The following is a 24,805-nucleotide window of genomic DNA, read 5'->3' as shown; positions in this document are numbered from 1 at the left end:
GGAAATGGGCGTCCACCTGATTTCACTGAAATACATGAAATGACCACATCTGCATTACGTGGCAGTGGTACATAATGTGTTAAAATTATGTCCCAGCTCCATGATCAGGTTGAATGGATGAATGTACTGTTTGTAGTATTATAGTCGCAGAAGCCAGTATTTCAATTTAGCATGTCCTTAATCTCTGATAACCTATTACAGTCTTTTTATGAGTTAGTACAGTATATTACATATTGGTCCTTAAAATCAAATCAAGGGAAATTTGCATCCAGTGCTGCTGTCATACTCTGTTAGTGATCAGTATTTATTACTCACATCAGAAACATGATCTCACATCCTTTTTCAGAGCTGAGGGTGGATTTGTCACAGTTCAGTAGATGGAAAAGGTGTCTGTGTGTGTGTGTGTGTGTGTGTGTGTGTGTACAGGCTACTAGTTTATTTAGAGACGTCACAGGTAGAGTTAACAAATTCTAATCAGCTGAGTGCAAGGTCATAGTGAGTGAGGTAAAGCAAGGATTACTTTGAAATATTTTTATTCATAAAAAATCTAAATATAAAATCCAAAGTCACAACTTAAAGCATCAACATTCAACTGAAGGAAAGCAAATCAGGAGGTTACATGAACTTTTTTCTTTACTCAAATACAAACTGAGTTGATTATACATCAAAACCTGCAAATAACTTGATGAAATAAGCATCTTTTGTAAACACTTTAAGGGTTTGAAAAAAAAAGATTTCTCTCTTGAGTTTTTAGACATTAATACATTCCTCCAAAAACAATGTCAAAAAATGTCTCTGGTGATCCAACCTGCCTTCATCATTCTGAATCCCCCTCATCAGGTATAAAAGGTTGCCTGTCGCCTGTCGTCTGTTGGTCTGTACCACTTCTATCCTCCCTCCACAGCTCTCTGATGGTGAGGGTTCGTATGAGCATGGCCTCCATGGTGCCGTCATCCAGAGGTGTGGAGGAGAACCACACAAGGCTGTTGGGGAGGCAGAAGCGATCGGGCTGAAGGTAGAACAGATCAGAGCGCCGCCTCACCGACTTTGGGCTGAATGAAAGGAGAGAAAACATACATTTTAGATGTTCTTCAGATACTCTTCAGGTGGTGTTCAGGAGCTGTTCTACTTTCTTGTGGAATAAATGATAAATCATGAGACACATGTCATCACCTCAATAACTATCCAGTGTTTTTTTTGATGGGTGTTTCTTAGTCTGTATGTGTATTTTAGACTGTGTCAAGACTTGGAAACTGATAAAACTTAGATCTTTGTTGGAATAATAACATTTAGCTATCAGTGTTTAATGAAACTAGGTCCGAAATATCTGTGTATGTTTTGATCTAATACAGATTTTCTTTTCTAATTTTAAAAGCTATAAAGATCTATTTTCTTTCAGCTTTAGTTGATCAATTGAGTTTTTAAACATTTTCTGGCCACTAGGGGGCAGCGAAACATGTCAAAACTTTTTCACTAGATGTGAACTTAATTGCAAACCGTTGTTTATTTCCACATTCAGCAGTTACATAATAATTCATTTGGAGTCCTGGTTCTGTCTTCCTGCTGAAAGCTCTGTTTTTGTACTCCTGAGTTAAATATATGCCTCTTGAGCTGCTAAATGCTCCACTATGTTCACCAGCCAGTCATGAACTGTGTCTGTTTTCCATTTGGTGCTGAGCAGGAAGTGTACTGTGTCTTTTTAGAGCTTTTTCCCTAAAAACAGCCGCCTGCTGCAGCTAAAAATTACACAATGAGAGTGCTTAGAGGGAACCAAAACAATCACGTTAGACAGCTGAATAACTATAAAGTTGAGGGAAGCTGCAGAGGCACTGATAATTCTCTGTAGGTATGGTTAAAGCTTACTTTCTGCTACAAAAGTATTAAGTGTTTAATGGACCAGATGAAACAAGTGAGAAAAGTACAAATGACAAACAAGTAAACAAAAGGCAGAAACTCAACATTATAAAGAAAACCTAATTACATAAAAAAAACATTAAAAGACACCGAATGTATACACTGTATTCTGTATTTATTGTCTTCAAAATCCCATATCAAAAGAGAAATACACTACAAAAAGTCAACATAAATGCATAAAAGCATAAAACACTCACCACTTGGAGACGTAGAACTCGTAGAGTCTGACCGGACAGCGAAGAGGGTTCTTTGTGTTTTCCTTCATCTCCAGGATTTCCTCTTCACTCTCATTTTTTCTTCGTTTCTTGGCCGGGACACCGTCTGCATTTGAAGAAGACACAGAGTTGCACACTGTCAGATAAAAAGACATCCTCAATGTGAAAAACTATAACATAAATTTGCATGTGACAAAGTTTTTTTAATGCATTTCTCTCTATGATATTTATTATGCAGTAGAGAAAGTGAGGAAAAGTGCGTGTGTTTCAATCAGGTGCACGATCATGTGATATTCATTTTGTGCATGCCAACTTCTTTTAGACAACAACTATCAGACTTAAAAATATTCATATTAACTATGAGCACAAAATGTGAATCTAGTAATCAAACTGCAACGACTCCAATTTAAGATATAAGCAGTGTTGTTACAGTATTGTCAGGTATTTCACTCTGACCCTTAGACATAACGGTACCTGAATCTGCCTCATTTGTAGAGGGCAGGTAGAAGCGCAGGAAGGTGGTCTCGGTGTTGTCCTGGTTGGTTTTGGTGTAGTGCACGACATGGGCGAAGGACAGCTGGCGATGCTGCTCCACCGTGGTGAAGTGGAAGTACTTGCAGCAAAAGAAGAGCAGAGTGTTGAGGAGGACGATGGGGGAGTACGCCCCCAGCTGTTTACAGTCCCACAGAAACTCCTCCTCAACACAGAAATGGATATTACCTGCAGAGGAGAAGAGAGACTTAGATATAGTTATAAATATCAGTTAGAGTCAGGAACAAAAGACAAAAACGTGGATGAAGTCTCACCACTGGCTGCGACTGGAGGTTTGAAATCTTGCAGGATCTTAGTGAAAACTGTCAAGAACTTGCTGTAGGTCAGATCACTGAATATGTTCTCCATTCGACCGTTCTTAAACAGATACTGAAAGAGACAATTAAGACACTCAGTCATGAACATCAGCTGTGTGAGCATTTACACAGTTTAGTGGATGCATTAAAGCCTACTGAGGAAAAAGAAAATAAGATCATTCTCAAAGTCCTCAATTCAAAAATGGGTTTTTAATATTGTTATTTCACTCAGATGTTTGAGCTTCACTGTGCAGAAGGATGTACGGGTTTGTTTTCACATTCATCTGTAAATCTCCAGTGCACAAACACTGAGAATGGACTTTACAATGAAGTAGAAGAAATCTTTAGTCCTTGAAATGAACAATAATTAACATTACAAAAAACAATATCAGACACAAATGATTATTTAAAACCAGGTTGTTGGGGATGTGGTGAATGAACACTGCAGGTAGGTGGCGCTGTTACTGTTAACAACACAGTCTGCTTCAGATTATTTCCTAGTTCACTGCACAGTGCGTTGGTCAGAGATACAATACTATATGTACTATGTACTGTATGTACTGTATGTACTGTGTGTGTGTGTGTGTGTGTGTACAGTGTTGGTCATCTTGCCTGTTGTATGCTGAGGCAGAGGTAGAACAGGCTGTCGGGGGTGTACTGCTCCCCGTCAGGTCGTTTCACCTCAGTGATGAAACGACAGAGGCCTTGGCTCAGCTCAGCCGCAGAGCAGCGAAGAATGTCTTCTTTTAAGGCTGCGTCACCTGCTACAAGAAGAAAAGAAGGAGTGGAAAGTTTTAGTGCATGTAAACTATGTTGTATTTGTTTAATATAAATAAAAAAAGTCTGACAGAGCTATTGGATTAAGTTTAGTCTATTAAATGTGAAGAAATCGTCAAATCGTCATTTCCCAGAGTCAAATATCCTAAAATTGCTCCTTTTGTTATTGCAACTGAAAAGTATTAGATGAAAAGAGAAACATATTCATCCAGTGTTTATAAAATACCTCATTGCCAAAGTGGATAAAATATCAGAATAAAGGCAGAAAATTACAAATAAATACAATACACACATTAAAAATTGTGCACAGCGCCATATAAAGTATTTAACTGACCTTTTGAAGCTTTTCTTCTGGTAACAGCTTATACTAAAGTTTAAGATGACTTCAAGGAACAGCAAACATCCTGAAAATGATTGAAAATGACCCAAAAAACCTACGAGAAACCAGGTCCGGGTTTGTTTGTGATTCCCTCCACCGTATCCATCTCCTCCAGGCATCGATCCCGTACTGACTGTTCAGTTTGCGGTACCCGCTGGTCACAGCCTCTGAAAAGTTTCTATGAGATGTTCGCTCTTTATCCTCCTGAGGCGACTGTTGCAGCTTACGACCCTAAAATAGAACGGAGAAACTGAATTATATCACAAGCCATATCTTAATCTTACATTTTTAAAAACTAAAAAACCCAAAACAAACAGTTTTATGGTCGCAGGTGGTTTATTACCTTATTCTTATTGTGGACTTTTACGACAGTTTCTTGTAGTAGCGGATGGGCCGGCACAGGGCTCAGTGAGCTCAGGGGATTCTCCTTCATCTCCATCGTGAGATCAGGAGGAGGAGGAGCTGGATGGTCCATATCGAAGTTCAGAAGGGGTTCCTTGTGGGTATGTGGTCGACTGAGCGACCCGAGTCTGGTGTCAGAGAAGGAGTCCTCCTGGTTGTTTAACCTATCCAGGTCATCACTGCAGTGACTGGTGAGGTCTGAAAATAATGAATGATATAAGTAAAAGGGGACATATCATGATTTTGTGATCTTCCGTTATTCTTATACTGTTAAAGTGTTGCATTTTTAAACATGGTCAAAGGTGAATGTGTGTATAAGGCTTCAGCCTGCTGTAAGTGTTCACAATGTAATCTCTGCTTCACCACTGGACTGATTGTAGTTTTTTGTTGCTAAGATTGTTCCATCGGTTGTTTGCGTTGGTCACTCTCATACAGGACCAAAACTTTTATACACACCTTCTCATTCAAGAGAACAATAAGGTGTTTACAAACTTCTGACTGGTACTGTATTTCAGATCAAATTCAGTCTTGAACATGTATGGATGTATTGAAATCCATCTTCTATAGTTTATTTATGTAACCTCTGCTGAGGGACGGCTTACAGAAGCTGGCCAATCAGAATAGAGTGGGCTCATTAGGAGGGGGGCTTAAAGATATAGCAGCTAAAACAAATTGAACTGAGGGGGCTGCATAAGGAGCCAGTGTAAGATAAATAAGGAGTGTAAATCATGCATAGATATTACACTAGAGTCCCAGAATATAAACATGGACCTGGAATGTGCTGATTACTTCCACTTTAAGGATAAAGCAGCACAGACCACAGAGTTTGCATTTTCTTTTGTTCCCTACAGAGATCACAAGACTGGAGGATAAACCTGAACATGTACAGGTTGTTGGATGTAAAGCTCTGCAGTGTTTTGGGCCTACAGAAGAGGACACTCCTGAAAGATAAAATGGATGTGGAGTAAGTATGGGGCCAAAATGACTGAAATGAAATGATGAATTTTTTTGTTACCTTTGAGGACATGAGTGTCTTGACTTTCTACTTCGGAGCTGAGCTCGCCCTCAAAGCTGTCAGGGGGAAGCTTCTCCCTCATGGATTTTATTGTTGAGTCTGAGTTGTCCAGCATCACAGGGACGAGCACGGGCACAGGCAGCTGTGGTAAGCAACAGGACTTGTTTTTATTTGTTTCTTGTGTTAAGGTATTTTGACTATAAAGAGTGACATGGACAGACTGTCAATGACACGGAAAAGGTTGCTGGCTGAAGTGAAATTGAGTTGTCATGTTGTCACCAGGACACCTGAATTCTTGATTCTTGATGTTTTCTCCCACGTAAGCTTTCAGTCCTAAGAGCTAAATGTCATCATTTAAAGGTTCACCACAGAAATACATGAAAGTGATTTTAAGCCCACTGGGGTTGAGTCAAGTGAATTTATTTAGCCTAAAAAAAAAAAAGGTTGACCGTAAACAAGAAAGGAAAGGAGATTCACAGTAATAAAAATGTAAATGTTTTAGAGAATCTTTGGATTTACGTTATTCTCCAGATGAGCACAATGATCTACTGATTTTTCTGATGGCATAACCTAGACCTCACAAAACAGCATTTAGAGAATGGCAGCATTTTTCTTGTCTGTGACCAAATTAAAACAAGGTTCAAGAGGTGTTTTGGAGGTGTTTTACATACCGGTAAGGGCAGGCCGACGGGTTTGGGTGTGTACTGGCTGTACATGTTCATCGGCACAGGAATGTAGACCGGAACCGGCACAGGCAGGGTTATGACTTTAGGTACAAAGACATCTTAATACAACAGACAAAGAAAACAGAAACAATATCAGAAATCTTACTTCAGAGAACAGAACAATAGTTCATTTTATCTATATAGATACTAAGTATCAAAGTATCAATCGGTCTAATTGAAAAATCAATCAAAATATTAGCAAATACACATTTTTTCGAAATCATTCAGCTCTAGTTTGTTCTATTTAAGTTGCTGTTTCACAACTCCATCCACTGATAAATATACTGTACAGATTTAATGTGACGGAGCATTTAAAACACCTGGATGAAGAATTTACCTGTTTGAGCCTCTGCATCGACTGTCTGTGTTGCACACGAGACTCCCTTGTTGTGGACTAACGGTGTGCAGAGCATGGACTTGTTCTTCAGTTCCTTTGGGACAGTTTGGACACTGGCCTGAAGAAAAGACCAATAATAATTACCATGATTAACACCAGAAACAACAATAACCACTGTACTGATGTCTAAATGAGCAGGGCTGTAAGTCATGACTACTGTTATTGTTTTCAGTTTGCAGTGATATAAAAACAGAGAAAAGCAGCAAATCCTCACATTTAAGAAGCTCAAAATAAACAATTTTTATCAGTTTTGGTACATAAATACCTGATTAAATGATTTATCCATCATCAAAATTGTGAATTAGTGCTCTTAGTGCTTTACTGACTAATCATTTTGGCACTATAAAGGAATAATGTCTGTCCTCAGCCTCAGTCATACAACATCAGCTGTAAACATCTGGTTGTTATTATTAGAGTAAGAACTTGGCTTATTCGCAATTATGTTATATACAGCTGGTCAACAAAGTCAAATTGATAAACATTGAGGATAAGTGTGTGGGGACCTTCATATATGGATATGAGTGTAATCAGATCATGAACTTACATGCCCAACAACCTTTGTTTGAATGTCAGAGACCAAATCTGTGGAGATATGAGTTTGAGAGTTTGAGTCAGAAGAAAACAAACAATAAAAAAAAGGAAATAAAAACTGATGTCCATATAGGTGAAATCTGCACAGTCGACTGAACCAAAATATATGCAGCATCATTTCTCACAATTACACTTAATATTTATTCAGCAGAGTATTTGTGAATCATGACACTAATCACAGAATGATTAGTGTGTGTGTGCTACCATGCTGTGAAGTGTCGGTTGAAGCGCTGCGATGCCGTTTCAAAACACCAGCGAGTGAAATAACGTTAGCGATGACAGGAGAGGACTCAGCTGCACCTGCAGATCCAGGAGGTGAGGAGAAACAGAGCAGTCAGAAGGAGTTATAAGAGATCGATTTTACTCCAGTAAATAAAAAACTTTAGTCAGATATCTTGAGTTAATTCTGATCTCTTGAAAAACACAGAAATGTAACCACCTCTGGTTGTAGTGCATAGAAATTAAAGTAACTGTATGGTTTCTAGATATAGCTGTGCACATTTCTGTACAGGATAAATTAAAAATCAGCAAGTGCAGCGCAGCATAAAAGTAAAAGGAGATGAGTGCTCTACATTGGATTAAAACTAAATGGAGATCTAATCCAGTTTCATCTCTCTGACTGGTCTCTGGTCCAGTAACTGTTGAGTCAATTTGGGTTTGAGTCTGTCTGGATTTTAATTATATTCATGTGTGCAGTTTGTATTTGGTGTGTGACAGAAACAGGGATATACAGACAAAATATAAAATAGCAAAAATACAAACCTGTGTTGACCATTTGTCCTTTTTTGTTGCAGAAGAGAAGCAGACATTTCATATCACAGAAGTGTTTGACCTCCCCCAGCATGGAAAGACTCTGCTTTAGTTTCCTTTTGCGACTGCAGGTGGCACAGCTGGCAACCTGATAGAAAGCAGATTATTTGTTCATCATCATTTGATTGTTTCTGCAAATGGACCAATCGACCCACCACATCTGGAAGAGATGCCTCTAAAAATAACTAGGAACCTTTTTTTCCGAACAACTATCAGCGCCTGTGTGCACTGATGATCAGCCTTTTGATTTTATAAAGAAAAATAAGTATATTATTGCAATAAAATGTACATATTCACATTACTTACACTAAACTCATAAAAATATCATAAACACTGGAAGCTTGAATACATCATTATTAATTTTAATTAACTAATTTTTGCCTCTACTTACACGGCAGTGGAGCATTTTGTAATTTAAGTTGCAGTCTTCAGAGCAGAACTCCATGGTCTTTTTTTCGTAGGATGCTGTCACCACCGCCTCGGAGATGGAGAGGCAGTAAGCACACGAGCGACAGTATTTCCCCCACTTCTTTTCAAGATTATCTTCAAAGAGCATCCTGCAGCCTGAGAGGAGAGAAAGATGCTCAGGATGATTTTTCTCACTCTGAATTACACCTTTAAAGACACTTTATTTATTGCACTTTTATACTTGATTAATAAAAGACAAAACAACTGAACCATAACGGCTGCATCTATATCTGAATATTTAACATTAACTGACAACTGTGCTATACAATTCTGCATGAAATATTTTGATCTGTCCTCTTACTGTCACTACAGAAGTAGCAGTCTTTGTTGTTGACTCTCTTGGCGTCTCCGATGATCTTTTCCATCTTACAGTATTCACACTCGCCAATAATGTTGTTCACTCTCTTAAACTCTTGAGCACAGGCCGGGCTGCAGACGAAATTCATTTTGCCCTGTGCATGCACACAGAGAGTTGAAAGTTGACAATGTAATCAATGTTATCATAAAACTGTGAACTTTAAATGCACCAAGTGTGACTTTTCTACCCTGGTTTGAAGGGCATTTTGTGGCTAAAGAAAGAGTAAAAAGCTTCACCCAGATCTTCTCAGCTTGTTAACACTAGAAGTGCCTTAAATTTCATCATCTTGACTCCAAACTCTATAATTTCTCATGATAAATACTAAATGGAAAGATTAGTGTATTTATTGTTTTATGTTATATCTGTTGTAATATCTTCTTTAAAAAAGGAACACCACCAAAATGTATATTTTAACAAGTTTAATTACACATTTATCAAAATTCATATCATCACATATATTCACATCATTTTTTATGCAGAGAATTCATTCAGTGTAACTCAGGACATCATAATATAAAATAAAAGCATCATATTTGATTTTGAGACATTTCACTTTAACATGATAACACAGAAAGCAAAAAAAGGCGAGAATGAAGTTTAGGCTATAAAACAATAAAATGAAAAAAAAAAAAAAAATTCAACTAATTACATCAATGGTTAATTAAACGTCACAGTTAACACACGTGACCTCTTTCCTCCCTGCACAGTTTCCACACACAGGTTTGTGACACAGGCGGCAGCAGTCATGTGTTTTATTCTGGTTGCACCTATTCCGAACTTGGCACTGTCTCCGTTTTGGTGTCTGCGGCTGACTGGTGCTTGGTGTGGACATCAACGCTGCCCTTTTCTCATCCATGAAGTCGGCTCTCAGCTCCTCAGCCAGTTGATGCAGGAACTTCCTCCGGTTTATTCTGCTGCCGGTGCATTCTTTGAAAAGGATGTGGGCGTTGATCCCAGCCAGGTCCAGGATATTATAGAATACGGCCACAGGCCATCTACCTGTGCCGCCTTTCACAGAGTACATCTTTGCGTTCTGATTCAGAATGTCCACGCCGTACTTTGTGTTACTTAAGTACGTCACAGACTCTGGCTTTGCCTTCGGCCCATTGGTGATGCTCACACTTGTGTGCACGGTGCTGAGAATACACACATTCTTCTTGCGCTTTCCCTGGTAAACGGTGAGTGTCGCATCACCACAATTCAGCACCTTTGTACTGAACAGCACCGCTCGCTCTTTCACAGAGGGGGGCAACTCGCACTTTGTTTTCTTCAGGGTACCAATCAGGCTGGTCCTCTTGGCCTGTAAGGTGGTGGCCAGTTTCAGAGAAGTGAAGGAATTACCAGTTGTAATATTTCTTCCCTTCCCAAAGAAGGGCTCTGCCAGTTTCAGTACTACACTCTCTCCCGTGAGCTGACCTCTGCTCTGCGGCTCCTCCCTTCCCAGAAACGGAGCCCCGCTCAGCATGTATTTTGTTTGGCCATCCACAGCTAGCCAAAATTTGATGCCAAATTTTTCAGGCTTGTTCTCCATGTACTGAATAAATTTGCAGCGGGCCTTAGTGGGGAAAAGCTGTTCATCTATTGTGATGTCGACACCAGGCTCGTAGCACGCTGTGCAATTCTGAACAAACTTGTTCCAAGTGGCCGACACCAGGGCAAACTTGTCGTTCTGCAGACGCACATGTCGAGTCTCCTTCCTATCAAACCGCAGGAACTTCATTATGTCCCTAAAGCGGTTTCTGGCCATGGTTTCCTTGTAAAACAGAAAGCCCAATTTTTCCGACCACAGGCTGTCCATGTGTTTTGCACCCTGTGCTCCTCGGATGTATAGCAAGGCGATGAAGGCTTTCAGCTCAGCAACTGTCAGGTCCCATGAGCTGTCACCATAGTGGCGATGTGCCTCTGCCACAGTGCAGTCCCTAATGTGCTTCAGCATGCTGTCATCAAATACACACAAGAATGCTGTGACTGCATCTTCAATAGCGCCCTTTGCATGTGCTGTGGGGCCGGCAGCTTCAGTCAGAACATTTTCACTCTGCCTTCTCCCTGAATGTTCAGATGGCTGAACGACGGTCCACACCGTCCCATCCTGCCCCTTTTCCACAGCTGCCTCCAGCCCAGATGACTCCAAGGGCAGGCTGAGCACACCGGTTGGATCAGGAGCAGATACTTTTTCTGGAAGATCTGAAACAACAGTAAAACAACAATAATAATAACAATAATTTTAATAATAGGACATACAAGAGCATAACGCAGCACAACAGAAAAGGACAGCAGAGCTCACCTGGTGCTTTAGCCGTTAACTGAACATCTGGATCCTTAGTCTCCAATGAAAGCCGCCTCTTTTTTCTCGGTATGAACTCTGAATCACTCTCTGATGATGATGAAGTGTTTTCATTCACCCATGAATGGTCGCTGTCACTTTCCCCCTCTGACAGATCCCCTCCATCAGAGTCATTGCTGTCCAAGTTCTGAAGCGTCTCCAAGGCAACAGACTGTTCCATGGTAACACTCACATTTCTCTTCATTTGTTCATTCATTTCAAACATTTTCTAAACTCTAATACAACAGTACCAATACAATAATTTGTATTTGTAAGCATGTTAGCACTTGCAAATAGCACTCAATACTGCTAGTGATGTTTCTAGGACATTTCAGTTGCTATGGTTACTCAGCAATCAAAATGCAACATCAACTGTGGGGAGTGGAGTAGCGCAAAATCACTTCTGTCAATATGAATGTGTACGACTGAAATAAGTAGAAATTATTATAACATCTTTGCCTTTTGTGTAATTTATGTAAAAAAAAATGTTTCAATAAAATACAGGAACTTTTAGGAAGAGTCAGGCACCAGCAGGACTGTTTTTTGTTTTCAAAATGGTCCAAATGACTGTTGTGGCCATTCTAGTGTTTACAAACTTGCTTTTTTTGTCCAATCATAGTTGTGTTTCTATTATTCCCTACAACAACATGCACCAACAGCGACATCAGATCACATTTACTGAAGAATTCTTATTTTATATTTTTTTAAATAGAAGCAACCAACCTTTTTCTGGACGACTTGGGGAGCAGTTTTTATGATGCGGCGACACTGTGCGCATGGCAGTTTCTCTGGTGTTTTTTGGGAATCACACTGTGTTTGGTCGTGGGCCCCTGTGGGGCTAGTTGCATCATTCATGTGAGTCTCCTGTGTCACATAAAAAGCAAAGAATATGTAAAGGTTTCACATTTGTACAAAAAAAGTATGTGTTATATGCAGAACATGATAGTGGAGTAAACTGGCCATCAACCTGCTAATGACACTACAGGTAAAGTCAGGATTTTATATATGTGCAGAGACATTTCAGTCTGGACCAAAATTATGGAACGACTGAAAGAATGACAATGTTGACAGCATGGCTAAACATGGGTCAACTTAATGTATGATAATACTCACTTAATAGTAGTATTTACAGCACCACAAAACAGATTTGTGGGATTGACTCAAAACAATCTACAATAAGTCTTGACCATTTTATAAATTTGGTACTGGAATTGTTCAATAGTACGTACTTTGGGAAGGAAATAGTGCAAATCATTTCCGTGATTAACAGACATTTTCTGATCTCTTTAAGAACTTTGGACTGCTCCCAGAAAATTCACATATAATACTGTTAGACCATAATACTGTTTGGTGATCTAAGATGATTTGTAATTATTGGCTGTGTGAAAGACAAACCACCCAGTGCACAAATGTGGCTCACTTATATTAGTTTTTGAACAATAATGGAATAAGATATATCAGCTATAACTGCACTTATAATACCTGTTCATAGGCTCAAATAAATACTGGTCAATTTGTTGTAAAATATAGAATATAGACAGACTTACCCATATTGTATGTAATCTTAAAAAGAGTATGATGAAATATTCTTAAAATGTTCCAACTGTTTTATAGTCAGAAGGCTGCATTACCTTAAAAACCATGGCACAGTTTAGCGCGCAGAAATTTTTGATGGAGGCATCTGACATGGCGAGGTGGCAGGCGGGCACTGTAGTCTTACTGCAGTTATCACAATTCAATTCAGTGCCTATGGAGACAGAGAAGTTTAATGATTGACACTTACAGTATGTCTAAAACACAAATCAATCTAAAAGTAAGTTTCATGGGACCAGACAAGTCCACAGCTTTGAGCTTTTGGATCCCATTAAGTTTGCAGTTATTTAAGGTGATTGAAGACCTGTATGATTTCTAGTCCAATGAAATGTGACCAAATAAAAAAAAATAATAATTACTTGATTCACTGAGAGCGGGAACCTTATTCTAGAGAACAGCAGAGAGACCAAGAAAAACATGATCAGATGCTTTCTTGAGATAATTGTACAGTACCTGACGCGCTGACCGCCTGAATCTTAGACGCCGTCAGACAACTGCTGGAGCAGAAGAGTTCCACCACATCCTCACTGCTTTTGTTTTCCACCATGTCCGACATCAGACAGGATGTGTTGCACATGGAGCAGGGCTGTGGCGCTGTGATTTCCTGCCAAGTAATAAAAACACAAAGCTTTTTACATCCAAGTATTTAGGTGACCGCCTCATCATGAGAAACTCGTAGAGTGGCAAGACATTTGAAAAAAAAAGCACTAGATAGTTTGTTTTTTTTAAATCTAGTTTTTTTTTTTTTTCTCATTTATTTTAGCCAGCATGGACCTTATATAACATTTGTCTAAAAGAAGGATTTAATAAAATCCTATTTTATCACCTTTTCTTAATAATTCTGTTTCATCATTGTAAACCTAGAAGCCACTAGTCATCAAAAGTAATGAAAAAAAAATGTCCAAAATTTGATATTATTGCAGATTTCTTTACATGTTTGAAATGTTCCAGACACTCTGCACTACAAAATGTTTTGCTGTCGTCATCCATCTTGAGCGTCAGTGGTGTGTTGCAACGGGCGTTACAGTTCTTGCAGATGGACAGATTGCGGAAACGGAGGAAGCAGGGTTCACTGCAGATTTTGTAGACGGTGTCCTCCTGTATGACCTCATGTTTGCTCTGCAGGAGGATCAAAAAAGGGCAATGTGAATGCTAAATTATACTTATTTCAATTCATATAACATTCAATATAACAAAGGGTATAGAGTTAAAATTAATATGTGACAAATGTTAAGATTTGCACCGTAGGTTTAAAAAAGGCTACAATTAAGAAGGAGGATATTCCTATAACAAATCAGTGTTTATTCAATATTACAATAAAATAAAATAATTTGATATTTGAAATCTGTCCACTTGTCCCTTACAATGCAGTATCTGCTGCACATGCTGCATTGTGACTGTGACGGGAGCGGCACGATGGGTATTCTGGTGGATACAATTCTCTTGTAGTTGAAGGAGGAGAAGCAGGTCTGGCTGCAGAAGTCCTTTATCTGGCCCTCATTATCCACTGGGGCCTGGAGGATGTCCTGAGGCGCTGTGATCACCCTGAGAGGACGAGGAAGGATGAGATCAATTCAGAATCTATAATCTTTGACACAGAAATTATGTTTAGATGCAGCTGAGATGAAGGATGATAGAAACAGTTTGAATATCTGCAGGATAAATGATGTTGGGCCTTGGTTGAAAGTTTGGCTATCAGCAATATGGCCGACAAAAGGCCATATCATTACTTTCTTGAGTAGTCGGTGTTCAGTTGTGCAGATCAGATGGTCCAGGTTTCTGAGGAGGCTGCTGATTGCCTCTTTGTTGTAACAGTTACCAGCTCATTGTTAACTTACCTTTCTAGATGAATTCTAAGCAGACTCTTGTGTCACTGCTTTATCTGAAGGGTTGTTTTTGTGTCTGCTGTGAGCAGGCCACATGTGAGGAGAGCTGAGAAGCTGAGCAGCTCCTGCAGCAGCAGCTGGAGAAAGAGCAATTCCTGCTATTTTTAGCCGCAGCAATTCAGAAAAGAGCAATAGCTGCTGCTCTTGGCAGCAGCGATGGAGAAAGAAAGAGAGCAGAGGGGGAACTCTGATTTTGTTGTCTTGTGTTCATGGGTGGAGTTCACACCTAGGTGCGAATAATGAAGGACTGTGGGGAGTGGAGTTTCTTAACGACTCCCTTTGTTAGAGCCTTGGAACATGTGGACTTCTGGGGAGACCCAACAGTGATTTTAACCCAAAGAAGACAATGTAGGTTGACGTGCACATAAGACAACAGAGCATTACCCTTCTTTCAATGTAAGATGAAGGTTTTAACTTTTTCTTATTATTATTAACTAATCAGTTGATTATTTTTGATTATCTGACTAACCACTGAGTCTATAAAATGTAAGAATATAGTAATAAATGCCCATCATAATGTAGGTTTTGTTTTGTCCAACCAACGAAAGAAAGAAAGAAAGAAAGAAAGAAAGAAAGAAAGAGGAACCAACTTTTTGCTAAATGAATAATTTATACCACTAAATGATTATCAGCATTTTTTGTGATTAATACACGGCCCACTAACTCATCAACTAACATCTGCTAAATTGAAATGTATTTGTCAAAATGTTTCTTCCTTAATCTTCTTGCTCAAGTAAATGAATTCATTAAATGCATTTCTTGCAAATAAGAAAGAAGAGAAAATAAAACAAAAATGACACGGATCAGTAAAAAACATGTGAGACTCACTGAAGGCAGAAGTGGCAAGTCTTCTTCACTGGTGTCATTTGATAAAACTGTAAGAGGCAGGAGCTGGAGCAGAAGATGTCTGCGTGGCTTTTCCTCTGGTACACAGTCTTTCCATCCATCAGGACCTTTTCGCAGGAGGAGCATGATGCAGGCAGATCCATGTGGGTGAGAGTGGGAGCAGCAGATGTGCAGCTGTCCGTCAAGGAGAAGACTGAGCCGATCTTTAAGTCCTCCTATCAACAACAGAACAGTAAAATGATGCACTGTAACCCCGGCAGCTTGAGATAAAACCCCAAATATCTACATATCTACTGCAGAGCTGAGTGACAACAGCAAAATGTGAACAAAGATACATAAAAGCGTCTAACATACAAACTATATCAATATTAAACCCGGCATCGCTTAAAGCAGGACTTGCTCAGGATATTATCTTTATTATTCTCACATGATATTACTAGTATCTTCATTTACACATCCAGCAGACACAGAGCAACCATCACTGAGTTTCAGTCCAACATGTGAATGTCCAGTGAGTCAAATATTCACTCTCCTTTTAGCTCCATCTTTAACCTGTAACTACTTCTGAGGGAAATATCTGGCAATTTAGCTGCTAAATGCTCCACTATGTTCAACAGCTAGTCGCTAACTTTGCATTTGTATTCTATATTACACAAAATTCAAAGTTTTTTAAAAACTGAACTGCAGAGTCAGGTGATTATTCTTTGTGGCACTACAAGCAACCTCTCACATACAAGGAGCCATATCACCCATTACTAATCTAAAAATATGGATTACAGCCACTTTAAGAAATTAATGATGGGAAAGACAGACTTTATTTCTAATTTTTTCCAGCAGTCATGATTTATTCAGCATATTTTTTTCTGTAAGAGAAGTGTGTGTACCTTTTTCATATTTGGCTCATCCTTGATGTCTGCTATAGATACAGAGGATGGGAGATTCTGGTTGTACTCCTCATCAATGGGCTCTTCTTTTATCTTGAGGAGAGAAGCTGGATTAGCTGTGTAATATCAGCGACAATGACAGACATCTCCCACCAACTTTCTGGTGTTAATATATAGTCAGCAACAAAATCAGCAGCTAAACTGTATATCAGCACCATCTCTACATAAACAGTAGACACTATGCTCATGATGTGGATGTTCAAATCAGAAACTTTGTTATAATCAAGTGAAACCTTAAATCAGTGTTTTACAATATTGAGAGAAGACTAAATTAAACGTGATACTCACAAACTCCAACTTTGGTACTAATGGCTTTACTTCTCTGATGTCATTCTCTTCCGATGATGGGCTTTTCGTCCCTAAAGAAACGTTCAAAATGTGTGATTGTGAAAAATCAAAACAACAACAAAAAACAACTAAAATTGTTTTCTTTCAGGTTGGAGATTTATAACAAATGGTGGTTCAGAAAGATTATTTCTTTTGCTCGAGACACTTGAAACAGATTCTCAAGTCAAGCAAAAGTGAAGTCTGTGGCATATGCTTAAAATTAAATTCAGGTTTTATTCTTTTTCACTGAGTACAATCTTACAGAACAGAAGATAAACAGTTCTTTATCTTATGTTTGTTGCTATTCAGTTATTCAGTAATTCATTAAACAGTTAATATATGCAATACATGAAGACAATGGAAAGAGTCCAAGTTGTGAGAAAGGGAAAAGATTATTTTAAACATGTGTCAGTACACTACCTGACTCAGTGAGCGACTGGGCCTTGTATACCATCATGCATCGGATGCTGCAGAAGAAGTTCAACTTGCCCTCGTCGTTTTTGTTTTCGACCATATCTGACAACCGATGGGACGTCTGGCACATGGTGCACAACTGAGATGACTTGACTTCCTGCAGAGTTATTACAAAAGAGAGAAGAATAACAATGTCAGACAGTGTACAGGTTAAATAACCACTAACCGGTAGTGTGAGACTCCATGTGATTGTACCTGTAACTTTTAAGTTTTACTAAATAGCGAGAATTTTGAATGTATCAAAAAGAAATGATTTAATTCTGCTGTTTGAATATGAGCTGCAAAAGTTGTTTTCTTTTATTAAGTATTCAAATCTCTTTTTATACCTCAAGTGTTACTGAAAGTGTACACGTTTCTCTGTTCTAATGTTTGTTAACATCCAACATTTATTTTACCTAAGAACGCTGACAGAATTTAGATTTTTGAATCAATGCATTTTAAATCACAGCGTGGTACTGAACAAATAAACTGAATACTGTAAACTAAAACGGGCTAAAATTAAGTGATCATGACTTTTGTCGTTTGTTTCCCGCACCTCTTTGAACTTGACCAGACATTCTTCACTGCAGATCGTTTTATCGCCGTCTTCTGTCACCAACAAGAGCCGTTTGTCAACATTGATATCGAGGGTGTTGCAGATGTCGCAGGTAAACAAAGGCAAGTTGTTGACTTCGTGATACTTGATGAAGCATGCGTCGCCGCACACTCGGTAGAGCGTATCATTGATGGTCAGCTTGTATTTGCACTGAGGATGACAAAAGAGCAGGTGTAGGTTACTGCATGTAATTATTAAGTAATAGAGAAAAAAACATGTTTACATATATTTAATATAGGTCATATATATCATTTAAAAGATAAGATAATCTTTATTTATCTTATTGCCATCTGCTATAAAAAGGATTTAATGAATTGATCCTACTACAGTATGTACAGTGTGGCCAAGGCCTGACATCTTGTTACTCTGTGTCATAGGATTAATTGTTGTCCAAAAACTATGAGAATGAGAATTGCTCATTAGTTGTTCATGCAGGTATATTGCATCCAACTGGTTATTTTTTAAGTCCTAGCAGATCGAACATTGAACTTTAGGACTGACTGAACTTCCTACAGCTATGTGGATAATGCGGAGACTTTGAAGTAAAAAACATCCAGGGCTTTATGAATAAAAGATGACTGAGAGGGTCCCAAATTCTCTGTTAAACAAACTTGATCAATGTGTTCACCAGACTGCTGTGTTTAATCACAGAGACGATGGTGTTTTTTTGTTTTTTTTTAAACTTTGTGTATGTGTGTCTATAAGCCACACCACTGAACTGGGTGACATATTTCCTCATTATGAACACAGAAACTGCTGTGCCACTAACACTGCCCCCAGAAATAGTCATCATGTGTAATAGTTGAAACAGCAACAAATAGTCTCCAGCATCTGCACTATTTACTGCTGTTTCAGTCACATTTCCCAAGAACTCCAGTATCTAACTACTTTAGGAAATTGCTTAGACTTTTTTTCTCATTAAAACAATGCATTTGCTTGAAGCTGAGAGTCACAGACAGTTTAGGAAGTTGGAAAGTATTGAGACACAGAAAAAGGTAATGTTAGTTTTGGTCTTCTTGTGAGGTTTGTTAACAATAAGAAACATATAGAACAGATTTTTTGAACCCATGTTACCCTTTAAATATGTCAGATCAACATTTGAGTGCACTATCCCTTCAGTAAAATATTAAAATCATTCCATTTCTGTTTTCCTTACCTTGCAGTATCTTCCACACATCCGGCACTCTGCCCGAGGTCCTTCCTTCGGTGGAAGTTTTGGAGCAGCCATTTTAATTTTGGATTGGACAAAAGCGAGGCAAGTCGAACTGCACAACTCCTTTATAGTTCCTGAATCATCCACCGGAGCCAGGATGATATTGTGAGGTCGCATTATCACCCTGAGGGAAAGACGAGGAATTAGTTCAAGATGACATTCACCAATATTTTCAGAACAAAGAAATGTAATACTAAACACTAGCACATTAATATTAGAGAGTTTGAGATATAATAATGGCAAGGCAATAACCCAGATATGTCTACATTGAGTACAGTAATCCACCTGTAATACAGTGTGCTCATAGTATGGAAAGACTAAAACATGCACAGGTAATTCAATCAACCTAACCTAATTCAGAAATTATATTTTACTCTCAAAACAAAATTCTTTTTTATTAAATTAGAATATGATGGAGTTTTTTTTCCAAATATTCTCACTTTTTTCTTGAATAATACTACATTTTTTTCATAATTTTATGACTTAATTAAAAAACTTTTTTCCTCAACTGTGGCCCTAAACATTGTTGTACATTATGGTAAAAGTGATTTTGATTTATATATTTATAAAAAACACTAATGTGGTCCCAAGATGTCATTCATCCTTAGAAACCATCCTAAGAAAAGGAGAACAAATGATGAACAGAAATGGAAAAGTATGAAATAAAGCATCCTTTACTTACTGACAGCAGTTGTAGCAGCTTTTGGTGGCTAAGTTGATGTGGGGATGCCTTACAGAGAGGCAGGAGGCAGAGCAAAAAACCTCTTGTGAGTTTCTCGGCTGGTAAAGTGTCTGTCCTCTCGGCAGACTCTTTCCGCAGTGGCAACAAAGAATACATGAGTCTGCGATGGTTAATGTTGGCATGTTCGCTGAGTTTGCAGCTGGAGACACATCGTTTTGGTCTGAGCCCACCTGTCCATCCTCCTGTCAGATAAACAGTAAATGTTGTAGTAGTTAGTAGCAAAGTAGTGTTTGCAAATGTTTATTTATTCATTAAGTGACTGACATGTACGATTTAAAGCAGTGATTCATGAAATCCAGGATAATTTTCTTCTTCAGTAAACAATAACGGCAACTTTGACCTTGATTAAGAGCCGTGCATGTAACCCTGCTAGCAAGGATCAAATCTGACAACCTTTGTTACTGAACTAAAATATTTGATTAAATACTTTTTTAATGAAATCTTGTTTATTTATTGATAACATTTTGTATTACTCAGTCTTGTTTCAGCCTCTTTCTCTTCCATTTCATTGTCTCTCTCATTGCATTCCTCTTGTGTCTCAGTCAAGTCAATACATTACAAAACATGAAAACAAGGACAGCAACATGCAAACATGTCTGCTTTATGTAGTGGCCATCTGTTACACATTTATCTCATGACTTTACATTTTTAATTGTCACTGTGTGAAATAAATTTGCTGTATGAAATATACTCACAGTATTTGTTTTTTCATTTGATTGTGTGCCTTTACGCCACTTCTTCATCCGAGCCTTTCCTGAAGGGAGAATCAGAAACATGATGTGTGAGCTGTAGACACTTCTGTCTTTTCTGACCCTCATATGGTCTTCAGTGTGCCCAACCCATAATAGAGAGAGAAAAGTAATGTTGCCTACAGACTGCGCAATAGCAATAACCTTACAAGGATCATGTCTTATGATGTTTCTAATAAAGTGGTTACAATCAATTTCTGAGCTTATTTATTTTGGTTTCTTTGTATGTGTGGATTACTTGGGTTTCTACTGACATCAGAGGCCTGTACTACGAAGCTGGATTTTCTCTTATCGAGGTAACTTCAGGGTTAACTCTGGGTTTTCCGTACTACGAAGCTGGTTCACTTCTTACCGGGGTAAATCACCATGGTAACTTATGCTGAACAGCTAACCTGCTCCGGAGCAGGTTATGTTCTGGATAAGAGATCAATGAGTACAAAAGCACCACCTCCTGACCAATCAGCTCTCTTAGAAAATGACCTGCCCATTCTTAAAAGATCCTGTCAACATTGGTGCGCGGATCATGAGAGGAGCGCTTAGGAGAGAATGAGTTTTTAGTGATAGATGCAATTTTTTAATTGGCCAAAACATATATTTAAAAAATAATCATTGAGGCACGTGGGGGATATTATTCTGTAGGTTTGACATCCTGAGATCAAAGTGTCAGGGAGCATAATAACTGTATTTATTTATTGTAATTGTAAAAAATTGACGAAAATATATATTTGTAAAATAAACCTTGAGGCACATGAGGGATATTATTCTGTATGTTATACAGTTGGTTTGAAATCATTCACTCAAATGGTTGTAGCGCATAATAGGTTTGTATTTTGAATGTTGAATATTAAATTAACTTAATGTCTCTTATGAAAGGAAGGGCACTGAGGAAGCGATCTGCCCCAAACGTCTGTGCCGTAATAAAGTGGCATTGTGTGATCAGAGTGCTGTCCGTTTATATTGTCTGATATATTAATATTGTATGATCTCGTGAATTTACACATTAACAGAGTCGGCAATTTTCTGCCAGCATTCCTTCCTGGCTTTTGCTGCAGCATCAGAGTTACTTTTGGCCTGGATGATGTTTGAATTCTTCATATTTATGAAGAATAATTGTCTGCTCCTCCATGGTAAAGGGTAAAGTAGGCTGCTCTGCAGGGTTTCTGCATGTTTGTGATTGGTCAGACGCTGCAAACACCTCCCCTTTATGTGAACGCGCACTGATCCAGATTGGAAAACCCTGGGTTGATTTACCGAGTTGATAACCAGCTTCGTAGTACCGCTTATCCTGGACTGCGAAGATCTGGTTAAGTCAACCCAGGTAACGGAGAGAGATCCTGGATAGGTTAATCCAGCTTCGTAGTACAGGCCTCTGGTGAAACTTTCATGTCAATAGCACCTTTGGAAATATATTTACTGAGAAAAATGATGATGTGTTCAATACTTATTTTACCCGCTGTATAATAACACCCATCTACACCATCACAGGCTTTTTTTCAGTTTTAAGCCTGAAAAAAGGCAGAGAGGAGAAAGATCAAGAAAAAGAAAAAGCTATCTTGATAAAGTTATTGTCTGGTACCTTGAAGCTTGTAAACAGTTACAGGCCGTAGCTTGTAGGACGTCACACAGGTTCGAGAGCAGAAGAGTTCCACAGTGTCGTCATCATTTTTGTGGGCAATCATGTTGGAGACCGGTTGACATGTGTTGCACATGGTACACTTGTGAGGTGTGTTGATATTCTGCCGTGTAATAAAACAGAAGACAGAGAGTCAGCGATATCTAAGGATGATTAGTTGTCTCAAAAAAAACTTTTCAGTGTGCAGGCGTCTCATAGTCTTGTTAGCTTGAATACTGATGGTAGATATTAAGGGTGCCCATCTGAGATGTAAGTTTAATTTGAGCTTTTGTGGTAAATTGGTCCAATTTTGGTGTTGTTTCCTCCTTTGACAACTAAATTCACTTTTGGTTTTTACTGAGTACAGACTTAATGCAATTGATTTTGTGTTTGGTTGTAAATTGGTAAGAGCTATTCTATTACAAGTGAAGTTGTTATGAACATAGGTGCTGTAATGTCACTATCAGAGTTCACGCTGGCCTCAAAATACACTATATAGTATGACTGGAGCTGTTTTAAATGCTTTAGGCTAAGTCCTTTACTTCAAAGTGAAATGCTATCTTAAAAAACTGGACTTGAAAAATTGGACTTCACTAATTGTAGCTAAATGGGGAGAAATCCCTGCTGTCACACTCCAAAATCTTGTGGAAAGCCCTCCTAGAAGAGAAGAGGCTGTTTTAGCAGCATATGTTGCACATGTTCCCATGTCTGTGGAAAAACCTCTTTGGGTTTGGGGCTGTTGGTTGTACAGAAAACACAATTACAAGGGGTCAGCTTGTGCTCTGGAAACTTAAGAAGGAAATATTTTGAATTCTTTTGACATTTTATAGACCAGTAATTCCTCCTGTTGTCTTCCCATTGACCATGCAACTTTTGTCCTCACGGGTTAAAACTGACCTAGTTTGGTTTGACTGTTTATAAAGCATAAGGTGTAAATGACCGAATTCTGTGTTAGACCTTTTTGGCCAACTCACATATTTTTGAAAATTATAGTCAATAGACCTAATTTAAATGAATGTATGCCTCATTTTTGAGTTAATGCCTGTTGTGCTCCACAGTCAAAATTGACCCAAGGCCAACAGGAAGGTTAATGTGCTAACCATAAAACTGTTTTTATTGTTACTGTCAATAAAATCCCACTAAAAGACCAAAAACAAACAATGAATTTATCCTAACAAGCATTTAACAAGCATTACCCGTGCAGCAAAAGCTTAATATATCTCATTCCTCTGTGCCCACAGGTTTCTTTTTGCCCAAACACTGATAAACACACAACACCCTGCTGCTGTACTGGAGGACGTCTTCCTTCATAACCATGAATACACCCACAGCAGTTTATTTTGAGACAGATCCACAGACTAATAATAGTGGCCTAATTTCATACCATCAGCCATCAGACTGCACAACACCACAGCAACCAGTACCTCCCACTCCACTGACTAGGACTAGGATTAAGACTCAAACCGTACACCACTCACTCACAGTTTAAAAAAGACTGATTCTGTACATGTTTTTAAGTACCTTACTTCGTAAACCAATTCAGAATTAGTGTAAGGAATTTTTTGAAACAAAAATTGCCTTACCTTGTTAGGGCCATTTCACCCGCGCAGGGAGGATGCTCCTCAGAGCCACAACCAACCTTCGCTTCCCTTCAAAGACAACTATGTAGACTAATTACTACTGGATTACTTAACTTCAGTCATCTTTAAAGTAAGAGACTGAGAACAGAAGTTGTCCAACAGCCAACTGGGATCTTTATTGATGACACAGCAAAACACTGCAGACACCAATGAAACAGCAGAACAGCGAAAACAGCCCCGATTCGTGCCCCTTCAGACTCTTTATACTACCGTCGGCATGTGGGCGTCATTTGTTAGTGCGTGTGTCTCTGGTCAACTTGACCTGACGTGTTCCAGCCAAGATTCGGTTTCCTGGAATTCTAAACAACTTTGTCGTAAGTGTTGACGTCCTGATCCCCTTTGAGGATATCAATATGGTAAAAACAACTCCTTAAAAGGCTTGTCATGACATCCCCAACCTGGTACAACTCTTGACCTTTTGCCTTTCTTGTTGTTTTCACATTTCACTATGATGCAGACATATCTGCCTCTACAGAACGTTCACATGTATGCAATCTTAGGAACTTCTGAATATTAGACATTTATATATTGCATTTTTATTTACACAAAGATCCAGTTTACTGTATACAGCATTTTATTTATTTTATCCTATTTTATCTTATTTATTGTTGATTCTTTTTAGCAGTGGCGGTAGATTTTGATACAGGCAGCCGTCCAGGGCAGCAATTCAATTCTCAAAACAATGTCACATATTACATTTGATTACTTTTTGATTACTGTTCTAATTTCATAACAAATGTTTTCAACTGTTAGGGTAAGTAAACCCATTAAGGTAACTTTGAGGAGAGAGAGGACTTAGCATCAAATTTGAAGAAGTACAACTTTCAGATCCCTCCCCTCCCTCTCCGCTGCACTCCTGCCCTGCCTCCAAAGTCCCTCCCCCAGAGGAGGCTGACATGCGCGACCATGTATGTGCACGCGTGTATGCTGTTGTTGGTAACGGAGGTATGGGTAGTTTTGTC

General features: G+C 38.7%; 1 protein-coding gene across 1 annotated transcript in view; it reads right to left on the bottom strand.

Moving 5' to 3' along the window:
* Nucleotides 1–765: 765 nt before the first annotated feature.
* Nucleotides 766–24,805, bottom strand: part of LOC128373883 (uncharacterized) — a 42,123-nt gene continuing 18,083 nt past the window's right edge. Inside the window, exons 18-48 of the mRNA XM_053334077.1 lie at nt 22,168–22,327; nt 20,538–20,596; nt 19,783–20,024; nt 19,044–19,224; nt 17,828–18,037; nt 17,239–17,389; nt 16,780–16,850; nt 16,432–16,524; nt 15,530–15,762; nt 14,180–14,360; nt 13,749–13,934; nt 13,269–13,419; nt 12,854–12,969; nt 11,946–12,086; nt 11,184–11,394; nt 9,567–11,083; nt 8,843–8,993; nt 8,465–8,637; nt 8,026–8,161; nt 7,468–7,563; nt 7,217–7,254; nt 6,613–6,730; nt 6,222–6,334; nt 5,551–5,692; nt 4,477–4,733; nt 4,193–4,364; nt 3,590–3,741; nt 2,936–3,050; nt 2,604–2,849; nt 2,112–2,235; nt 766–1,052 (exon numbers count right to left, since the gene is read on the bottom strand). Coding sequence (XP_053190052.1) covers nt 818–1,052; nt 2,112–2,235; nt 2,604–2,849; nt 2,936–3,050; nt 3,590–3,741; nt 4,193–4,364; nt 4,477–4,733; nt 5,551–5,692; nt 6,222–6,334; nt 6,613–6,730; nt 7,217–7,254; nt 7,468–7,563; nt 8,026–8,161; nt 8,465–8,637; nt 8,843–8,993; nt 9,567–11,083; nt 11,184–11,394; nt 11,946–12,086; nt 12,854–12,969; nt 13,269–13,419; nt 13,749–13,934; nt 14,180–14,360; nt 15,530–15,762; nt 16,432–16,524; nt 16,780–16,850; nt 17,239–17,389; nt 17,828–18,037; nt 19,044–19,224; nt 19,783–20,024; nt 20,538–20,596; nt 22,168–22,327 — 6,171 coding nt within the window. The 3' untranslated portion in view covers nt 766–817. The remainder of the gene's footprint in view (nt 1,053–2,111; nt 2,236–2,603; nt 2,850–2,935; nt 3,051–3,589; nt 3,742–4,192; nt 4,365–4,476; nt 4,734–5,550; nt 5,693–6,221; nt 6,335–6,612; nt 6,731–7,216; nt 7,255–7,467; nt 7,564–8,025; nt 8,162–8,464; nt 8,638–8,842; nt 8,994–9,566; nt 11,084–11,183; nt 11,395–11,945; nt 12,087–12,853; nt 12,970–13,268; nt 13,420–13,748; nt 13,935–14,179; nt 14,361–15,529; nt 15,763–16,431; nt 16,525–16,779; nt 16,851–17,238; nt 17,390–17,827; nt 18,038–19,043; nt 19,225–19,782; nt 20,025–20,537; nt 20,597–22,167; nt 22,328–24,805) is intronic.

The sequence above is a fragment of the Scomber japonicus genome, chromosome 15, assembly GCF_027409825.1.
Source record: "Scomber japonicus isolate fScoJap1 chromosome 15, fScoJap1.pri, whole genome shotgun sequence".
Taxonomy (NCBI): Eukaryota; Metazoa; Chordata; class Actinopteri; order Scombriformes; family Scombridae; genus Scomber; species Scomber japonicus.
Note: the sequence above shows the minus strand (reverse complement) of the source record. Positions and strands in the feature narration are given on the sequence as shown.